Source organism: Periophthalmus magnuspinnatus, chromosome 15, assembly GCF_009829125.3.
Source record: "Periophthalmus magnuspinnatus isolate fPerMag1 chromosome 15, fPerMag1.2.pri, whole genome shotgun sequence".
Lineage (NCBI taxonomy): Eukaryota > Metazoa > Chordata > Actinopteri > Gobiiformes > Gobiidae > Periophthalmus > Periophthalmus magnuspinnatus.
Window position 1 is genome coordinate 21,999,075 of NC_047140.1, and position 12,601 is coordinate 22,011,675.

At 37.9% G+C, this 12,601-nt stretch overlaps 1 protein-coding gene across 3 annotated transcripts in view; it reads left to right on the forward strand.

Annotated features, from left to right (window-relative positions):
• Positions 1–12,601, forward strand: part of lyst (lysosomal trafficking regulator) — an 89,489-nt gene that overhangs the window by 50,492 nt on the left and 26,396 nt on the right. For all 3 annotated transcript variants that reach the window (XM_033980231.2, XM_055227288.1, XM_055227289.1), the window contains 10 exons: positions 950–1,099; positions 1,962–2,099; positions 2,497–2,695; positions 3,213–3,341; positions 6,814–7,423; positions 7,935–8,115; positions 8,731–8,900; positions 9,365–9,595; positions 10,631–10,797; positions 11,447–11,599. In XM_033980231.2, the coding sequence (XP_033836122.1) occupies positions 950–1,099; positions 1,962–2,099; positions 2,497–2,695; positions 3,213–3,341; positions 6,814–7,423; positions 7,935–8,115; positions 8,731–8,900; positions 9,365–9,595; positions 10,631–10,797; positions 11,447–11,599 (2,128 nt within the window). The remainder of the gene's footprint in view (positions 1–949; positions 1,100–1,961; positions 2,100–2,496; positions 2,696–3,212; positions 3,342–6,813; positions 7,424–7,934; positions 8,116–8,730; positions 8,901–9,364; positions 9,596–10,630; positions 10,798–11,446; positions 11,600–12,601) is intronic.

Here is a 12,601-nt window from a genome sequence, read left to right on the forward strand (position 1 = left end):
TCAATTACAATTAGATTTGCCATTTATGTTTATTATGGTGAGATCTTGTTTACTTTTAAACTCATCCAAGAGCACTGACATTTGAGAAAAGCCTGTCTGAAGTAGTTGTAGTTGCAGTTGGCGTTGCAGTTGCAGTTGGAGCTGCAGTTGGAGTTGTACTAGTAGAGGTCTAAATACAACAAGATATTTTGTTGTTTGAAAAGGAAATTGTTATTTAAATAGTTGCAGTCTTTGAAATTTGATAATTGCGACTAATTGCATTTTGATTCAATTTCGATGTATCTTTATAACTCTATAACTAGTTACTTAAATTACATTTACAGCATTTTCCGTTTTGAGTTTTAATGTTGAACTGCATTAATTTAAATTGTTCTTCCACTGCCAAATATCATGCACGATAACAAGGAAATGTGTATTATTTCTTTTAACTGTGTTAGAAATTCCCCAAAAATACATGAATTCATATTGGCTTTAAATGGCACCAATCTAATGGACATGTTTCTGTTTTTGGTTCCAGATTTTGTCTTTCAAAGTGAAATTGGATATTAGACTTCTATATTTCATACATATCAAATTTAATTGTTAGTAGCACTATATACAGTACAGATATAGGAGCTTCCCTTGAGATTTCGACTTGAGAAACCTAAAGAACTAAAGATTTATGGGCGCTGCAGTGCGGATGGTCACAGGTGATGGACTGTGATCAATAGTAACAGACCCGAGGCTAGCGTTAATGGCAATGGTTTCGACAGTGACTTATTTCTTGTCCAAAAAGTCATGACGCTTGTATTGATTCTGCTCCTATCTGGGTCTGCTTCGTGTGGGGAAAAAATCAGAGGAGGTGGTGATTATGAGGCTCTTGGGTGACATATCAGGAGGATCTCTGTTGCAAGTAGATATTTTATAAATGACTTTTTTATGATGTTGTGGGCTTACTGTGTCTCCATAGACTCTGCTGGATGGATGTTGCAGTGCTCCCATCCTTGTCCTGGGAGAAGATGGACATTTCCGACTGGACACAGAGTCCCTCGCCGTGGTCCAGGACATCAAGCTGCTGGCAGATATCCTGCTCGACTGGAAGATATGGGCCAAAGCTGAGGTATACAACAGTGTTGCAACTCATGATTATTTTAGTGGTTATTATTATTTTTTGATTAGTTAAACAATTATTTCTATTGTACATGGAGATTTTTGAAATACATTGTAACCAAATAAATGTTGAAATATTGTGACTAAAGGCTTATAGAACGGGATTATTTACAAATAATGTGTATTATTAATGAAAATCAGAAATAGTTTATTGTTTTTTGACATTTTGATTTAATAATGGCACTTTCTTTGTTTATAAAATGTGTTTTAGAGTCTGTGTAGTCCAGATCGGTATTGCAATGATCAATTATTTTTATAGTCAACTGGTCATTATTAGTCGATTGATCATTGCAGCCCTAGTATACAAACCATTTTACTCACACATTACCACAATTTACAGTTTGTTTAAAAGCTCAAATAACATCAATGTTGTGCTGACGTTTAGCTTTGTTTAGTTTATTTAGTGAGACAGGGACAATGCAAGTTATACATAAACCGTAACAGGAGAGATGCATTGTACCAGATTGTAGCACTCATACTAATTTCTGCCTGTGGTCCCTGGGCAGGCTCATGTTCTTGTAAGTACACATATTAGCTGCCTGAGCCTAACTGTAAATCATAGAAACGTCCTCAAAAGAGGTAATCCGGGCAATCTCTGGAATGTGCATTAATTTAACATTAACATATCTGCCAATGAAAGTTGATTTTATTTTTGGGACTGTTGTCTTTTATTGGTGTCATGCAAACTTAAAATAAATAGAACACTTGTCTGTTTGTCTGTGTTTGTCTATCTGTCTACCTGTGTCCAATCACATGTTTTCTGTGTTAAGTCACGTTTCCTGTGTTCTAAATGTTTTTTCTCCTGTCTCCAGTGTGGCGTGTGGGAAACTCTGCTCGCTGCCTTGGAGATACTCATCAGAGTTCACCATCCGCATCAAGTCTTCAACATCCGACAGTTCCTCAAGGCTGAAGTTGTGCATCGCTTCCTCCTCACCTGCCAAGTCCTACAGGTACAAATTAATGACAAGAAACGCTCAAGACCACAAAGAGAAGTCTGCATATAATATCAATACATAATCTGAAAAAGCACAGTATCATTGATCATAATAATTTCAGTTAAAGTTGTACAATGACACCGCTGTCCTATACTGAAGATGCATCATGTCATAGAGATCAATTTTGGAGTGATTACAAATTGGTTTGAGTAATGGGATCTGGCAGCCATTTAGCTTTCTCTTTAAATATAAAATTATGACACCAGCTGAAGTATGAGAAGCATAAACCTCAACTGAATATTTATGTGATACTGCTAGTGGAATTTAAAATGAAGGAACATTTCTTAAACGATTACATGCAACACCATTAGTAAGACATTACACCAACTTAACTGTATTTTGTTGTCTATAGGAGCATAGGGATGAGCACCTTACTGCCATCCCACAAGACGTTTGCCTGTCATTCGTCAAAATCATTCAGGAAGTTTTGGGTTCTCCTCCCGACCTGGATCTGCTCAGATTGATCTACAACTTTCTACTGGCTGTTCATCCACCCACCAACACTTATGTCTGCCACACACCGTCCAGCTTTTATTTCTCACTACACATTGGTAAGTTGTATATAAGGCATGATAATACTTTTACTGACCCCTGACATGGTTCTTATAGTATTTTATTATATTGTAATGATCTGATATTTTGTGTTTAGTTCAGAGTTGACACCTTTTGTTTGTTCTTGTAGCTGTTTATGTCTTGTTGTTAATGTAATTGCTTTTGTATGTGGCACTCGGTTGCTATGCCGACAAGTTGATGTGAAGGTTGTATTCATCACTTACTGCTGTGTTTTGAGAGACTGGCTCAAGGAGTTGAGACTGCTGTTGTTTTGCCCTTGGCCTGCCCTTGTTTTGCTTTTGTTTTGGCGTGGGTTACAGCACACAGTAGCCCTTGTTTTCAGAAAATAAACAACCCGAAAAAATTTGCTAGAACGCTACAATATTATGAAATCGATATATTCATTCAAACTATGTTAAATTGCTTCTGAAACTGAAAAGTTATAGTTTAATGAGTTGATGCACAAGGGGCAGACATCTCTATATGCAGTTATTTATTTCCTCTTCTTTCTCTCAGATGGAAAATTGTACCATGAGAAAGTCCAGTCTATTATGCACCTGAGACACTCTACAAGCGGAGGGAAGTCTGCCTGCAGCTCTGTGGTGTCCCTGTCTCCCACTGTCTTGACTGACGTGCCCCATGAAGGTACTTTTGCTTTATATGCAGAATAGTAACACAATATGGAAGTTTGGGTCTAGGCTCAGCAATATATTCCTTAGTCCATCTTTTACCACTTTTCTGGGACCGGTTCATATAGACAGTAGTTCAACCAATAATTCATTAACTTTCCTCAATGTGCTTGTCTAGGGGGTACATTAAAATTACCTATCATTTATCATATTAAGTTACCTCTGTTTTATATACAGCATGGTTATGGCTGAGTGGCTACTGTTAAGCACTGCCCCTGACAGATTACTCTATTGGCATTTAAGAAGGTTCAATCGCAGAGGACATTTTTACCTATTCAGGCAATAAGTGTACATAAATCTTCCTTAACCTTAGCTTACAGTACAGTATGATTGTTAGCTCAGCAATATTTCCATCAATCCATCTTTTCCCACTTATGTTCAGGTTGTGGAAAGAGCATTCACGTCAAAGGTACCCTAACCTTGTCTAGGGGGATACATTAAAACAAACTCATATAATTTTAAGAAAACAGTCAAAACAGAAAACACTCTGTTCTACCTTTGTGATGTTATGTGGTGATATAAGAACTCCCCCACTGTCTTTTTAAACTGCATACACCTTCACTAGAATCATTTGTATAATTTCTGCCCAACTGAATAAAAGTTAAAGGATAGATCATTCGTGACATCACAAGGTGGAACAGTGCATTTTGACAAAGACTAATAATAAAAAAATGGTTACTCAAACATGTGTGAATGAAACACAATACACCTCCATGTATGTTTTGAAGGAGGTTGAACATTATAACGGGGCTAAAAACACACAAGTCAACTTTGCATAATATAGGACCTTTGAGCGACTGACATTGAAAGATCCAATTATGCACTTCTCCATAACTTCTTCTTGAAACCTAACAGCAGTTCTTTAGTTGAAGTCAAACTATAATCACAGCAGTGGGTGGCAGGTTGAAGTCGTGAGCCAGAACGGTCTGTCTTTTTCTGAAGGTTTTGATAACTACAACATCTGATAATATAGTTTTAACTTCTTCCTCTTTGATCCCAGTTTGAAAACTTTTTCTGTTTTATAAGACCTTTTGTGACTTCATATGGTCAACTTCAGTCTCCTAGCCCATTATTTCCCACTGTTTGTTCTCTAAACATCTTAATAGCATGGCAATCTGCAGAAAAAGCATCCAATATAGTCATGTTGTTTGCAGTACGAATCCCTTGATGTAGACAGAAGGTCACTAGTGTTATATTTTAAGTAGCTAATGCAAACACTTGTCCCAGGGGATAAAACGTATAAACAGGAGGTCAGTGAGTGTATGTTGTCTCCCTCCCATTTTGCTTTCAAAAACGTTTAGTCTTTCTCAGTAATGCTCTTGGCTGCCGTCCCGATGGAGCTGTGTCACTTTGTATCACAGTAATATCACAACTTTAATTAAAGGAAATGTTACCATACTAAGCCTCTTTCACCATTGTTTGCAAATGGTCTTTACAAATCCTATTTCTGTTGGGAACATTACATGGGTATAAGAAGGTGTTATGCTAATGAACAAAAGTACTGTTTGTTCTTCAGATTTCTTTTTGTGTCATGAAAATGTGTTATTTGATCAGCGCATTCTGTAAAATACATGTTCAACTTACAATATTATGTTACAATATTATCACAATATTAAAGGTGTAATAATTTTTTTGATGGAGAGTCAGCCACCTGCTTGTTTAAGTTTAGTTTTATTTATTTTCACATGGTAAAAAATACAGAATAAGATAACTTTTACAATAGAATGTGAAAGATGGTTTAAAATGTGGTAACTTATGAGAGACTATAAGATGCATCAATACACGAGTTACACATCAGGTTTAAAAGGACATGCCGAATGTAAAATGCAGTGTTTCAGAAGCACACATGTGTTTTAAAAATGATGTTGTGTAAGCTCTATAAAGCATGTCTCCATGAAGATGGTAATCTTTTGCCTAAAATGCACCACAGTATGGCATTAAACATCTATTTCCATGGAGACAAGCAGGTGAGGCCTCCAGGCAAAGTTGCGTAGAAGTGACTCCACCTGGAGAGGGTAAGCCACGTTTTCTGTTGAGAATGGCTCCATGGTGGGGCCCTGCTGACGCCAATCCGGACTACGCAACTGGCCTTGCTCTTAGAGTGTAATTATTTATTTTCAGATAGTGGTTTACAGATACAAGATTCATTTTCAAAATAGCTCCGTATGCCATCCACCATCTGTCTTTTTTTTAACCGATATATACATGTAAAGAGAATTTTATACAAGTAGAGAGAGAGAAATGTGCACCTACAATAAATAAAAACAAAAGTAAAAGATAAAATAAAAATTCCACAAAAAGGAATGGAAAAGAAAACTTTACACTCCCTAAGAGTAGTTATGCCAGGCACAAAATCTGTCCATAAAGCCTTTATGTATCTGACCCATTTAGGCCATAATTTAATAAAAGCATTTTCTTTCAGACAAACAGAGAACGTAATTGCTTCCATCACATATATATTTAACATATTTATCCATTCTGATATTGTGGGAGGATGAGGGAGGAGTCATCGTCGTAGCAGCGGATGTCAAAATAGAAAAGAGATATTTGTTTCTAAGTCTCTGATTATTAAACTGACCTAAAAGAAAGTAGAAAAGAGGAATGGTATTTTAAAGTGAAATATATTAGTTACTGTGTGTGGAACTAAGGGCAAAATGGTTTTGTCCTTGGACAGTGCCTAAATATATCCCAAAGATCAGCTACACAAACCCCACACTGTCTCCAGCAACTGGCATTACCTGCCCCAAAATGTACCTTTTGCTTTGGTGTTATAAAAAAGCTCACCAAACATTTCTAGTTAAACTCTCGCCAAGTATGTGATTTTTGTACATATCCGCTGAGACTGGCATATATTCACTCGTCATGAGATATTTTCAGATTTCCTTCAGTCTTCCATTTCTCTTTGATGTATTCCATTGAGTGTGATTTTTTTTCTTCTCAAAAAACCCATTTTAAAAACTGGCAATAGCTCCTTTTGATTGTGTTGTGTTTTTATAAGCTTTAAAGAATATCAACAGTATTGGATTATTTTATTGGGTTATCTTTTAACCCCAATGCTATTACAAGGTAATTTTAAGCAATAAAAATAATGATTGATAAATTGATAATGACGCAATATAGAGATGATTTAATGCACCTTTTAAGTATTACAATATTGTGGTTAGGAGTTTGGCATTGTTTTTTTTTGGTTTTTTTACCCTGACAACCTCTTAATTCATCATTATTGTCATGGTTCTTAAGTAAAAATGATGTAATGTAGTTGCCCCTCCTATTTACCATATGGCTACAACAAAATAATGGATTTCATATACAGACATGAGTATTCAATAAGTTGTAAATGTCCACGATAATATTCTGCTTGTTAGCAATATTTTTCCTCCCTAGTTTGAAGTTGTTCAAGTTGTGACATTTTATATTGCTCTCCTCAGGCCATCTTCATCCTTCTTATGCTGAACACGGAGGAGACGACCAGTCCTTACGCCCCCCAAGCCTTGCCCCCTCTCCTTACTCCTCCCCTCTCCTCACCCCTCGCCTGGGGAACGGAGGTGGCCCTGTGTCTGGTGACAGTGATGGCGTCTCCCCTTCGGCCCAGCAGGCTCTGGGCAGCACCGAGACTCTGAAGAAGGGTGACGAGCAGTTACTGAGCAGCTGTGAATCTGCCAAAACCATCTGTGACTCCAGAGAGGCTGAGGGCGGAGTGCGGACCCCCTCCATCAGCATAGAGGAGGACCGGGACGAAGCGGAGGTGGACAGTTTAGCAGAGGGCAGTGTTGGGGTCACGGAGTCCGAAGACCGCTTTGACTGGGCAAGTGACGAAGCGCCCAGAAGGCCGGACAGTTTAAAGGGCATCCAGTCATTTCAGCGGAGTCATAGCAACCTGGCCAGTCTGGGGCTGGCGTTTCCCGCTACAAATGGGTCGTTAGCGATCGGACGGTGGCCGAGTGCAGCAGAGAGGGGCTCAATGCCGGAGGACTGGGAGAGTTACACCTATTCACCGGGATATGAGCGCGCCCACAGCAAAACAGAGTCCAATGACAGGTAAAAAGAAAGTTACAGGTTCATAAAGTTACATCTAGTACATTGGTATCTGGAGATTTCTGCAAAAGTTCCACAATGAAAACTTTAAAACATATATCACATGTTTGCTACTTGCCCTATATAGACAATGATGGGTTAAGACTACCAAACAGAAAAAAAAATCAGTCCACAACCTGTTATAATGTTATGTAATAATTTACTCTCTACCATCACCATTGCCCAGTTAATGTTAGGGGTGCCTGCAGGATTTTTTGAGAAGGTACTATTACTAAAGTGCTACTTAAAGTCTCAATCTTTTAGCAATTCATCCTAATTAGTATATTCTGTATTTACCTGCATTGAAAATATTGCATTTATAATTGCATTGTTTGATTGGCCCGCATCCTCTCATCTGTAAAGGTAGGCTATCCTATACTAAGCTATACAAAACTGTATCACTTCCACCCTCTATTATCTTGTTCATACTGTGATTCTAGCTCCATTTTAGAGAGATTTTGGTGCATGTGTCCAGGTCCAGCACAGAGGACTGCCTGGTGCTGATTTGCTGTGGCCTGTATGACCTCCTGAGGGGCGTGCTGCTGCTGTTACCAGACCTGATGCTGGAGGAGGTCATGGACAAACTCATCCAACCGGAGGCTCTCATCGTCATGGTCAACCACTCGTCTCCTCTCATCCAGCAAGGGGTCATGAAGGTACGTGTGACTCTCAAATGTTTCTCACATGGTGTGTTAAATGCAGGACTGTGGTCTTAGCCCAGTCCAGAACTAAACCAGGAATTTGTCATGTTTCAAGATTCAAGCAATGTATTTGCCACCTGTGTATGCATTCGATTTTCCATGCAGGGATCTAAGGGGTTCAAGTAAAATGGGTAAAAGTATATTCAATACATCATAGGGCAGCATACCACTACTAATAATAAATATTGCACATTACGCATGAAGCTAAAAATTAGGGTAATACATACTGTGACTTAACTAAACCTTCCAAACATCCAGATTTGAACCTAAGAGCCAACAGAAAAAGCATACCAGCCAATAGTGGGTCGCTTTCTAGAGAACGGTCCTAAATCACATTACATGTATTTACACATGAAAAATAATAACATAAATATGTTTATCTTTAATCTCTATAATGTCCAAAGTATCCTACCTTTAATGTATCGTATAGGCCTCTCCTTCAGGCAGCTAACTCACTCATAGAACATGATATGTGGTTTGGGGCAATGGTTTTATTACCAAAAGTTGAATTTATGGCCATTTTCAAGACATACTTCAAAATGGCTGACATATTTTGTGCCTCTTTTACAGTTGCTGGACGCATATTTCAGTCGAGCCCAGAAGGAGCAGAAGGAAAAGTTTCTTAAGAATCACGGCTTCTCGCTCTTGGCGAATCAGCTGTACATTCACCAGGGCAGCCAGGGCCTCCTCGAGTGCTTTCTGGAGATGTTGTTTGGGCGACCTGTGGGCCTAGAGGAAGAGTAAGTGTTAATGCCGGAATATGTGAATACATTTAAAGGGATTTTATGTAGCTGGCATTCTTTTTTTTTTTTAAAGGTACTATAATCACAATTGAACCTGGGTTGCTGGGTTGCCTTACCCTGCATACACGTTTTTCTTTTTCTTAGTATATGGACAGGCCATGCCTCATGTGAAAGGCCAGAACCTCTAGAATTCACTCATAGAGCTGCAGAGGCTTCACTAGCACTGATTAACGATTGACTGTAGGTGCTATAGGTTTAGATTCCCTATTAGGTTGAAACCAGCTGAAAATTAGAAGGGAATTTAATTTGGAATATCTCCTAAAACATTGAACACTGAAATTCAAAATGTCAAAGTACCTTACCTTGAACCATATAGCACATTGTAAAATGTTAAATGACAGTCCTGCAAAGGGTAATATTTGAATAAATTGAGAGCAAAGATAATTTGTGATCTGTTGTAGTTTGGACCTGGAGGAGATGGAGAGCATTTCCCCGTTCAGACGGCGCTGTATCATTCCTGTGCTGGGCCTCATAGAAAACTCGTTGTATGAAAACTCCCTTGTGCATAACATCCTGTGCATGCTGCTGCAGCTGATCAATGCCTGCCCCAAGTTGGCCGATATCCTCCTGGACCACGGGCTGCTCTATGTGCTCTTCAATACACTGTCCACTCTCAACGGCATGGAGAACGGGTAAGACTGCTACTACAGACAGGAGCTGGGGTTGTGTTATATTCATATTGAACTTTGTGCCTAACCAAATAAAAGGCAAACTATTGGTACTGTACGAGAAAACTGATTATATTTTTATAAAACTGTGAAAGGTGCACTATGGTAAGATTGCCACATGAGCTGGAATTAGCTTCAATAGGGATGGGATATTAACAGGGTTGTAGTTAACTAAACAAATTCTTGGTCAACTAAAGACATGTCCTGCCAATCGATTAGTCGACTAAAAAGGGAGCATGACAAACCTCGCACTCCCTTTTTAGTTGACTCATAAGACTACAACTAAAAACAACTATTTATGCAGAAATAAGTACTAGGAAACAACGAAAATTATTAAATTAGTTTAATCTGTGTTTTTGCATATAAATACCAAAAAATGCTGAATGTTTAGCTAATACCCTAACTCAGTAACTTCTCCTTTCTGCTGCAGTTCCATATAAATCCTTATAACTAAATAAAAGCCCTACTGTCCTAGATAATAAACAATAATATTGCTTATCATGATAAAAACCGAAAACAAGTCGTTCCTGATATTTCACCAGATTGTGCTGAAAAAGCTAGTTATCCATAATGTTCTCTTCTAGATCATAAAAATGTATTGGTTGATAGGGTTCTAGTGACCTAGCATTATTTTATTGGAATTATAATGTTTTATATCAACAAAAGCAGATGGGGGAAGGCTTGGAGTGAGTTGGGAGCAAATTTGTAGTGTAGTCTGGTGGACCAAAACTATTGGGGTACAGCCCAACTAGACCACCTTGTTGCAAACTGGTCTAAGAATTCTTATTTGATTTGTTCTTTTTTTAACAAGATCTGCCTCATGTAACATTTCAAATCCAGCTAACTGCACTTCACACGGTAGTTTAAAAGCTTGTCTTGGTGCTTCAAGGCGTGTTACAAAATCATTAATCTCCTCTCTGTTCATTGATCTGACTCACAGTGGCAGTGGGCTTATTTCCTGAGCCTAATATTATTTTCTCATGTTCATCTTGTTTCCAGGATCCCACCGAACGACTACAAGCTCCTGGTGTGCGACATACAGCAGCTGTTGGTTGCCGTGACAATCCACTCCTGCAGCTCCTCGGGGTCTCAGTACTTCCGCATCATCGAAGACCTCATTACTCTGCTTGGATTTATGCAAACGAGCAAGATGCGCCGCACACAAGGTAACCCCTGAAAGACGTTCTATTCAATACACTGTGTAATCCAAAGGAATTGCAGCCAGCTATAGGGGAATCCTAATAGAATAGATACTGTATATGTAGAACAGAGATTTTGAAAGGAAACAAGGTAGTAGCTTAGTTAGTGGAGTTGATGGTGTGCCCACTGATCTGAAGGTTGAAAGTTTGAGCCCTACTACCTGAAATGTATTCTGCTGTTGTGCTCTTGGACAAGACACTCCATCCAATTTGCAAGTTTTATGAATATTTTAGTATATATTTTGCGGGCAATAATAGACTCCAGAATGACTGATTTATCATGCAATAATGTACTGATCCTTCAGCTGTGGGTAAAGCTGCTGTCTTCTGTAAAGAAATCATATGATAATTTTCACATTTTCAAACTGCATTGAAAAAGATGTAAGACTATACTTCAACTTGTGAAAATGTTCCATGTTGTATTTCTACTTTTTTCAATCCTGAATCGAAAGTGCAATCAGAATTGAACACTTAGACATTTTCCTCTCTTGGAAACGAAATCCTTTAAAAAGAATGGATAATTTCTCCTCTAATTGTTAATAGACATATTTTTTTATTATTATTATGTTGTACCTATTGTTCTTTGTTAAATATCCTATCTCTATAATGACTGCAGAAATGGCTGTGGCACTGCAGTTCCGGGTTCTTCAGTCGGCCATAGAGTTCATCAAGACGACAGCCAATCAGGAGCCTCAAAAACTCAGCAGCTCTGTCAATGCCCCCACCTCGCCACACCACGCCATCTACCAGAAACGAAAAAGCATCGCAGGTAAGCTATAATAATCAATTGAATTCATTTTGACCTTCTGAAAAAAGCTTCTTTTTTATTATATTTTTAATATTTTTATTTTATTTGAATATTTTTTAATTAGGACAATACATATTATTCAATGTGTCAGCAAACAGTGCCAACATAAATATGCTGGGATTAGCCCATTATCTTACTTTCATCTGTTGTCCTAAAGCAGGTAAAAACATTATTTGTGTTTTAAACTGTTTCAGTCATAAAAACCGTAATATAGAGATGTATAATGATTCTTGTTGGCTATGATACTTGAAACCATTATTCTCAAGTCATTTCCCTTTTGCATAATAATTGGAAAATAATTTTATCCAATGCACTAATCCTGCCAAAAATGTAATGACTCCAAACTATGAAAATGCACTGGCTACATAGCAAGCTTCCCTGTCTTTTACAAGTTATGTTTCAGTGTGTTTCTATATTTAAAATTTGTAAGATCTATACAATATTTGAATTGTATACTGTATATACTAAAGGTACACCATGTAACTTTTGTGGTAGGGTGCTTACATCTCCATGGAGATGTTATTGCTTTGCCTGAATGGCATTAAATGTATCCATCTGGCATTTATTTAACTGAAGGTGAATTCTTACTATGAATGGGTTCCTCTTCCACAGATTTGACCTGTAACTTGTTGTGTCCAGGAGACAGATAATTGTCATAATATGGAACATTCTAGGTGAAGCAATGAACAATTTCACCACAGAGAACAGTAGTTGACATATTCCATCAGGAAAGTTATATAGTGTATCTTCATACTGAAATCACATTTCAAATGATTATTTTTAGTTTATTTTATAATTATGTAGTTCCAGTTGTGTCTCATTATTCCCCCCTAGTTTAAGATAATTCCATAGACATATTTGTTTATGTTCCCATCTCATTGTCTAACCTCAACCTGTTTGTCCATCATCTTTATCCCAAACTCAAGGATCCAATCCCAAAGACTCCATAATCCCCCGTATCCC